Genomic DNA, 9,761 nt, shown 5'->3' with positions numbered 1-9,761 from the left:
CTCGTTTAACAAGATTCTTGTAAAAATTTTAAACGGTGGAATTTTGAAGTTTAAGTAATAATTATTATTGTAATTATCAATGAAGATGATAATTCATCATTTATTTTTAATCTATAAGCCCTCAAAACGACAATTTTTTTTTTTAAGTTTTAAGGGAACTATTTTGCGGAGTAAAAATTAAAATCTTAATTTTAAAAAATACTTTTAAGGTGTACATGTAATAAATTAAAATGAATGTTTTCTGATGTTGGGAAACATAGGATAAATATGATTAAAACAATTTACAATTTTTCTAAGAATCTTGTGAAACAAGACAGAGGTGTATGCACAATATGGGTTAAAATTGACCGATGAAATTCCTTGTAACGAAAGAAATAAACAATCTCTTGAACACAATATAAATAAAAAAAATTATACAATACAAATGGAAAATATAGAATACAAATAAAAAATATACAATACAATTGATTTTTTTTACAACATAAATGAAAAATTTTACAATGAAAAAAAACATACAATACAAATTGCAAATATACAATACAAATAAAAAATTATACAATACAAATGAAAAATAAAAAATACAAATAAAAATTATTACATTACAAATGACTTTTTACAATGTGAATGAAAAATTTTTACAATGCACATAAAAAATTATACAATACAAATTGAAAATATACAATGCAAACGAAAAATTATACAATACAATTTTTTTAAAAAAATTGAATATTGCAACGTTTGACATGCCATAGATTTAATTCATTCATCTTCTAATTTTTTTCCACTTTAGTTTCCTGTCCCTTTTTCTTAACCTTGTAAACAGAAAGATTTTTTAAAAATATTAAATTGTACATATAAATTAGAATTACATTTGAAGAAAAGTATCAGCAATAGAAAATTTTACTAGTAATGCAGTACAGTAGATAATGTGTCCAGTAGAAATATGAACGGTTTTTTTAATATTAAAAACACATTCTTAATAATTTGCGAGACATTATCGGGTTTGCTGTATTTTTCAAATATCTTAATACTTCTTGCGTTTATGTATAGAAGTTTGTCATGGTCCACTAAAGGTATACCCGTGCCATATTTCCAAAAAAAAAACCCTTTATTCTGTGAATTTGGGGTTATAAAAGCAGTTGCTCTGCTGGCATATACAATGTTGCGCACCAGCAGAGCTAAAATTGATATTTACAATGCCATGTTTATCAAATGTTGTTTATTAGTTATATTTGCATGTTTTGATGTTGTCAATAATATAAGAGGAAATCCTGGCTTATCCAATATGGCGTTATTAATAGTAGTTGCTCTGCTGGCATATTCCATGACGAATAATCAATGCTTATTACTTATATCTGAATTTTTTGATGTAGTCAATAATATCAGAGGAGGAAATCCTGGCCTTCATAAGGACGCGGCTTCTTGTCTTAAGATTTCGTTCGGGGTGGGGACATACTAACGGAAATTGCAACTCCTTTAGCGCGTTTATTTGCTCAAAACTCACACACAACACTGTAAGTTTTTCAGACTATTAACAGAGTCTGTTTTCTGATAAATGTAATCTGTTCTTTTTTTATGAGAGTGGATTGAAATAAATTTTAAAGCATTCATGGTTTAATAATACTATGTATAAAACATACAACCACCAAATTCAGTAAATTCTCGGAGATACGACCGATCACGGACAGTTTACAGCATAAGGTACTAAGGTAAGGAGTGCTTATAACAAAAGATTTATACAACATGCATTTTTGTTGACGTGCTTAAAGAAAGGTTTTGATCTAAATATAAAATAGCATTAGAATTTTTTAAATTGACTTAAATAATCCTTCAACTTAGAGATATCGAGAGACTTCAGGGAGTTGTCTGTATTGTTAGACTATATGCTCCATTCTCTTCAATTCACCTCTCGTTGGCTCAAAATAGTGCGTTTGTTTTAATTCATAATAACAAAAACATGACTTTATCTTATCTTCGGGTCCCGAGTCAACACCCCTGACAATTGGAATTCGTATGAAATTGTTCAGTGGTCCAACAGCAACGTGTTGACTCAGGTCCCTTGACGTTGTGAAGATGGTTATATGTTTGTCCTTGGACCGTGTGCACTATTTGTATCTTTTGCTGACGGCTTTTTATTAGAAAAAAAAATAAAGATATAAACAAATAGATAAGTTAAAACAATCAAAATTAAACTATTTTGACTTTGATTTCATATTTACATTTCCAATGTCTTTGTCCGAGTAAAAATGTACTTTATTTTCCCCCATCAATGTTAAAAATATCACGTGCAGGGCGGGACAAATAGCTAGACAGAAGCAGGGCTAGGGGCACGTGGATTGGCGGAATCAAAGCATGTAAGTATAAGGAATAACTGTCTTATTTTTCGATTTCATGACGATGATCAATAGATTGGCTTGAGTGATAATTTTATGCATAAACGCAAGCCAATCGATTGATCACATCGTGAAATCGAAAAATAAGACAGTTATTCTTCAAATGAATATTTTGGTATACACATGCACAATATGTACATTTAGGGTAATATCATTTAAAATGACACCAGTTTACGCCTTTGGACAGCCCTTGAAGACAGGGTTGCTGTACAGCAACCTGCTTATGAAAACTCCATGATCACTTTAAGTGTACACGTACATTAGAAACAGCAGTACACTGAACAATCTTGTTTTAAAGGTTATTAGCTTTAAAGGTGATTAATATCATTTAAAGTATTGTAACGTATTTCCTTGATTGATTCAAATTTATTTTTTAATGCCTGAACGTTTAAATTTGCAATTAAAATATGTCATATCAATCAAGTTTTCTCGATTAAACATATGTAATACCCACCGTTGTTCTGATCTTCTCATACAGTATCATTTTAAATCTATGGAAATAGTAATAATCCTTATGTTCATTCTCATCTGCTAATTCTGCATACTGCTTTTCCGCCTCATAGCCAAAGGACACAAACCTTCTATTTTCATCTAACAAGATTGTCGTAGATGTCTTGGAAGAACTAGGCCCATCTAAAACATGCCATGAAGGGCAATATACTTTTGTAGGGTCTTTGGTCAACTCCCGTTTCATTCCAAATGCATAGCCAGAATAAGTTGTGCCGATGTGTATAGATGCTACCAGAAAATCTGAACCATCATCAGCTTTCGCCATTCTACAATAAAAAACAAGTTTTAAGGAAGTACCGAACAAGTAGTTAGGACAGTGTTTTCATCAATTTGTTTTGTTTAACTCTTATATGTTTCATTCTAAATACAAATCTTTCGTATCACGAAAGAAGTCCACCCACACATGTTTACCCACATTGAGAATGTTGCAGTTCCTTTGTTATCTTACCTTCGTGTATATAACTAAGAAAACATTTCTATGAGGGCTGTTCAATAAATAATGCACTGAATTCTATGACATACTAGTATAACATGGATACCTTATGACATTAAGCTTGACTTTCTTTCATTATTGAATCTTTAATGAATTGATTACAGTTTATATGTCCACTTTTCCTCAATAGTTTGATTATGAGAAGCTGGGAAACAAGGGCTATTAGAGGCAATGCCTTTAAAATGAATGGTAAAGAATCAGTAAACTAATGTTTACTGTAATGTTAATGTAAACTTCATTAAAGCTGCAAGCTGTAAAACTTGTTAAGAATCGCAAAGAAATATTCGCTGAAATATGTAAAATTTACGGCAACCAATGTCTGTTTTATGTACACACGAGCAGGTGATTTATAACAATCAATGCTCTGTTTGCAAATATTCAAATAATTACTGATGTTCTATGATTGACTTTAAGACACATAGCAAAGATAGACATCATTTTGGGAGTAGTACACACTGTTTTAAAGTAATATTTGACGGTAAAAAAAATCTTAGTACTCAAAGGTCACCTTATGTGTTGAAAAATGAGTGAAAACGACAGCATGTAAGAGCATCTAAATAATTATTTTAAAAAATTAGAAATTGTAGTTATCCACGTTTGTCTGAAATTCAAACAGCATAACTTGAATCTATCAATCGGCAATCCTCGGCCGACTCCGCTACGCTCCATTCAAACCTCGGATATGATTAGTGGAGGAATACGCATCAAATCCTTACATTTCTTCGCCGGAAACTGCCTTATCACGCATTTCATAGTTCGCTCTGCATAACGTTCCTCGAAAATGTTTCTTAATTTGTGCAATTCTTTATCGTAAACAGGTTTTGATTACAACCTCATGTACGTAGGCTTTGAAAGCTAGAACAAACTGTTGTGTGCGCCACACAATAACTCCGATCTCAAATGTATGACATTTGAATGAAATTCAAATAAGATCACATGACTGAAACAGTAAGATGGTAGATCACCGTTGACGTCCGAGGTTATGTGCGAGGTACGAGTCATCCGAGGAACTCCGAGTGTGAATCTATTGCTAAAAACCCTCAAAACCAAATTAACCACAAGTAGAGCTTTTCAAAAAAGCTTGCCGTCTTTAGCAACAATTTAAAACAGTAAACAAATCTATACTTAACAGTATAATTCTTTTGAATTTCTTGATTTTGTATTTCTAAATTAGCTTTTTACGGGCATTAGCCCTACCACGGTTGTGGCTCGGTCATCTCCGTAAACTTTGACTAGCCGAGACCTTTCGGCAAACCTCGGATGATTCCCATTCACTCTTCAAACAATAAAGGGGAAAAGAATAATAACAAATTGTAAATCCTGCAAGCAATAACTATCAAATTTTATTTATAATGAAAATAAAGAGACCTTTTTATTTATTGCTATAAAAAATATCATGTCATTAGGAAATAATTATTGTTGATTTTGTTGTTCGTTTTGTCATTTTTTTAAGATTGGAAATCTTGCAAAATTGTTAAGTCGTACGAAAAATAGATCATCAGAAAATTATCTCCCTTGCCTTGAACAGCATTTCAACCAATGAAATAATTGAAAATTTTCTCATCATGCAATTTCTACCAATCACAAAATAGAGGAAGTGCATAGTCCGAAGACTGTAAAAAACTTCAACTATACTATACCGTCTTCCAAGGAAGACGGTAATAAGATGCACTTGATTATATGCATTGTCATAAGGGGTTACTGTACCCATCACCACTTTTGAAGAGGGAATCTGATATATTCTATCATGGTTCACTGCTTATATCTTTTGAGTTCAGTGGGGGATTGTAAATCGCTAATGAAGCGAAAATAGAAAGTAAAAGTATTATAAAAGTAACACTGATAATGTACTTAGTAAATATTTGATGTTTTTCCAATCTGTGATATACATACTGATAGGATCTGACTCAAGAACGCGAACCTCTACAGTCTTGACCCCCCCCCCCCCTTGCATAATTCCAAAAATATAAGCACTAAATCTAACTTCTTATTGCTTAAATTTATATAAAATAATTTGTGATTTTAGCAAATCTTTATAAGCTTAGACTCAAATTTTAAAGGAGGAAAGTGAAGTGACAGCCAAATTAAATATATAATAAGAAAAACACCCCAGATATTTAATAACCCAACGGGTTTAAAGCTGAACACGACTCGGTCGTAAATACTCGGTAGGCGTTACTCCTCATATATGTCTTACATTGTCCTTCTTGTCTACGCTTTTCTTTTTACTAATTAAACTGTGCATTTTTATTTAAATGTACTACACACTTTTTTCACGTTGATGTCGATTAAATTTCATAACTTTTTGCTGGCAGAAGCAAAACGGTCAATTTTGTCGCGCTCAATAAAGCAGTCAGGTGTAACGAATGCGAAGAGTATAATGGTGTTGAAAATGGCGTATGCTTAATTACGAATCATGTTAAAGTTTTGCCAAAGATCAACATGTCCCCATTTTTTTTCTGAATGATTTCAAAACTATGTGGTTTATAAAGTTAAACTTTTTAGAGTTTATATTAACGTAGGTCGCGGGTTTAGAGGGCTTTTAAAAGTGTTCGAAAACATACCATGAAAATTACCTATATGATTTCTCTACCTTTGATTTCCATTCTCTGAAAATTTTATAAAATTCGTCTGTACCGTTTTTGTGTAATTGAATACCAAAGATGTCATTGTTGTAGTTACATTTTCAACGGTATTCTATTGAATTATATAGGAAAAACGTCGGTTTTGGCTTGTTTTCAGGCAAGGTTTTGATTTAAAAAATATCATTAACTTTTAAATCGTGCAGACGAATTTGTTTATCCTTTGGTATTTAAAAATAGAATTGATTTGAAATAAATCTATCTAAAAAAATTAATATGTGTTCGGGTTCATTTTTTCGTAAATTAATTGTAGATAATTGCTTTTATATTGACAAATGTAGCATTTTTAAAAACAACGTCATAAAATATCGCGACGTCATGCTTGGCGTCGTGAATATCGATCCGGTATACAGAGCACAAAAAAAGAGGAATTTAAGAAAAGGGAAATTCACGTATATCTGCTTTCAAGTGACCAGTATCATAATAATTCAATAAAATAACTGTAGCCAGGTGTTGGATGTTGGATCCACCTATTTGTGTTTAGTGTCTTCATTGTTTGTCTGTCTTCATTGTCATTGGTTGTCGGTGTCACATGATTGAGTATATGATAGAGAGAAAGAGGTGTATGAGAGAGAGAGTGAGTTGTATTCAATACTAACAAAACCAGTTTTAAACACCTGTCCGCCTATACCCATATATCCATGCACACCGTCAAGGTAGCAGCACGTATTATTCATACTATAGCATATAGGGTGATGTAGACTGGTTTATACTCCATATATAAAATATCAAAACCCAAGAACTCTGTATTCTGTTCTGATCTCTACCGACGGGTTACATAACTATTAGACATTTTCCCTTTCAGCTTATTTCCTCTAATATTAGTGAAAATTCACGTAAAAGGCGTAAACCAACAATCAGTCCTTTAGTTTTTTTTATATACATGTATATATATTTTCTTTATGTGTTTATTTCTTTCCGTTTCCGTTTTTTTTTATTCATGCGCGGATTCTCGGATTCAGAATTTGTAAAATAAAAGTGACCTTGTATTCCTCTCTGGAAAAGGCAGACTTCCCATCCCCGTTGAAATCGCAGATCTGTGATCTAAGTTTGTTTGAAAAGTCAAGGACTACTACCACCCCCAACCCCAACCCCGAAATATGTTTTTAGGCTTTGTTTGGCGCAATGAACAGACTGATTTTATTTTGTTCTTAGACTTTCAATTTATACATATAACATTAATTGTACTGAATGAATATGGAAAGCAAAGCAGCAAATAAAATATGTACATGTAACTAAAAACAACGCATGCCGTTAGTTATACAGGCAATTGAGTATCGACCCCACCCCCCCCTTCTGTTTTTTCTGGGTTTTTTCCTATTTTAGATTTTTAATACCTATTGCATGTTATTAAGGTCTTCCGTTTCCAACGGAAGACCTTCTACTGATTCTGATGATTAAGATTATTCTTATTATTCTTTTTTTTGTTTTCTTCCTAGACGCCAACTTTGACGCTTCATATCTTCCTCATTCCTGGACGGATTTTGTTGAAATTTTCAGAGCTTTTAGACTTTTTAAAATCCTTTTAGTGAAATTACCTTCTATTAAGGAGTTATTGCCCTTTGATTAAATTTTTCATACCTCCGATTTCCAGACAAAGGCTCAGAAAAGGTAATAATTGGAGCACAAAACCCTTTGAAATTGAGGAGAGGAAGCATTGAAGTTGTGCACATCGGTTTTTGTTTTTTGATTTTTGCATTAAAAATGGCGCTAGAGAGGGGTCAAAATCTAGAACGCGTAAAACAGCAAAAAATGCGACATATTTTCTTTTATATCTTAAAAACTAAAAATATTTTGTTAAGACATGTAGAACAAAAGTTGTGTATAATTGCAAGGGATTTCATATAATACTATTCAAAAGGGGCTGGCCCCTTTAATTAGGGATCTAGGGCCCTTGAAAGTTTTTGATTTATAACTCAAAAACGGTAAATATTACGATCTGGATCATGCGGTCAAAATTGTTCTTTTACACCTTTTTAATCTGATGAAAATGTTGTTTTGTTCGATTATACAGGGGGTATTGCGTAATACGTAGTAGAAAGCAGGCCAGGTAAACAGGTAGCGTTTTCCAATCGGAAAGGAAATCAGGCCTCTTCGTGTGTTTAACTTAAACAGACTTGCCATCAATTATATACCCAACGGTATTTAATGTCAATTTTCTTTTGAATAAGGTTTTAAACGTGCTTTATGATTCGCTATTAAATTATCTATTACAACTAGTCTTTCTTTTCTTCTATTTTAGTTAGTTTAATAGTGTTCAAAAGCGGAGAATATTAAATCTATCTTTATACGTTTATTATTACAAAAAACTATGTAAGTAATTTTAAACTGTATGCATTGAATAATTGACATCATAAGCTGAATGCATATTACGATCTCCAAGTTCCGCGTCAGTGCGATGTTTAAAGTTATGTAACATAACCATGATAACGCGCGATTCCCACGAGGTCAGCAGTGTACTAGCCACCTGCGGTATAAACAAAAATAAGAATTTGTGATCGTGTTTAAAATCTATCTTGTACAAAGAACTATTCATTAATGGGAAATTATGTTCTTAATTATATCAAATAAATAAGATTACTTTACCGATCTTTTATATAATCTTATTCCAAACACTGGTTGCATAAAATCATTTTGAATTTTAATCCCTTTCTTTGGCCTGCTCACGCATCAATTGAAATCATGTTAACTCTTTTATTTTATTTAATTTCACTCTATTTTACGCTTGTTTTAATCAGTCGTATAATCGCTTGTGTATTAAATTTTATTCATTTCAAGTTCCATGCCTTTTAATAGCCGAATAAACAATTAATAGCTGGGTTTGCAATAATTTATTTTTCTGTATTTATCGAGGTGATAATTGTTTTATGAATCTTAAACTACACGTACGCATGCATGATAATTGTAAGTGGGGGTGAAGTTTCTAATTCACGGGAAAAAAATCATCGCGTAGATCGCAATAATGCGTATTTGAACGATCAGCATACCAATTTGCATACGTGGTTTTCATTCATCGTCCCCGCAATTCCATTCGGAAAATTATAAATGTGAATTAAGATAAATATAATGAGACTTTTCCCCATTCAAATTCATTTCGATGAACGAACGATTTTATTTAGCAGTACAAGACTTGAGTGTTCTATATAATACCGCCATCTGAAAATGCCTTAGATTTTATTTTTAGTACAAAACGCTGGGACATTTACATTAATCAGTCTCTGTTATTTTTTAAATATTCGTTAGCTCCATATGTAACTTTACTTTTCATTTTGATGATACATTGCGTAAGGACTAGCGATCTGCAGTTACTTTACTTGAACCATTATTGATTTAATAAATCCGTTTTCAATAACAAAATTTTCTCATACACATTTTTCCCTATCAAAGATTATTTCCCATATGGTTATACCAACTTTAAACTTTTAAAAAGAATATTCCGGATCATATGGATAGAATTATAGTCAATTAAATGGATTAAACATCGATAGGTCCATGCAACTCTGGCAGTCTAAACTTCATAAGCGACTTCTGTGCTGCGCAATGCCTATATTTATATTACATGTACAGGTTTGAAAGTAAAGTTAAAAAAATAATTTAAGATTTTAAAGCAATGAATCAAACTTAACTTAATTCAAAACCCGTAAATTATTTTGTTAAGTATAGCATGTATAATGTGCTTCATTATACATTAAAAACATTTAATTTTCATTTGTTCCGTGATTA

At 31.9% G+C, this 9,761-nt stretch overlaps 1 protein-coding gene across 1 annotated transcript; it reads right to left on the bottom strand.

The window, feature by feature from the left end:
• Positions 1-2,847: 2,847 nt before the first annotated feature.
• LOC134269204 (uncharacterized) lies at positions 2,848-3,168 on the bottom strand (the record flags this gene model as incomplete). The annotated part of the gene is made up of 1 exon (XM_062751425.1): positions 2,848-3,168. A coding segment is annotated over exon 1 (321 nt), but the record flags the coding sequence as incomplete, so codon positions are not given.
• Positions 3,169-9,761: the final 6,593 nt, after the last annotated feature.

Source organism: Saccostrea cucullata, unplaced genomic scaffold, assembly GCF_032062105.1.
Source record: "Saccostrea cucullata isolate Sc308-1 unplaced genomic scaffold, CSIRO_AGI_Scuc_v1 ctg9168, whole genome shotgun sequence".
Lineage (NCBI taxonomy): Eukaryota > Metazoa > Mollusca > Bivalvia > Ostreida > Ostreidae > Saccostrea > Saccostrea cuccullata.
The sequence above is the reverse complement of the archived record's forward strand: the minus strand, read 5'-3'. Positions and strand labels throughout refer to the sequence as shown.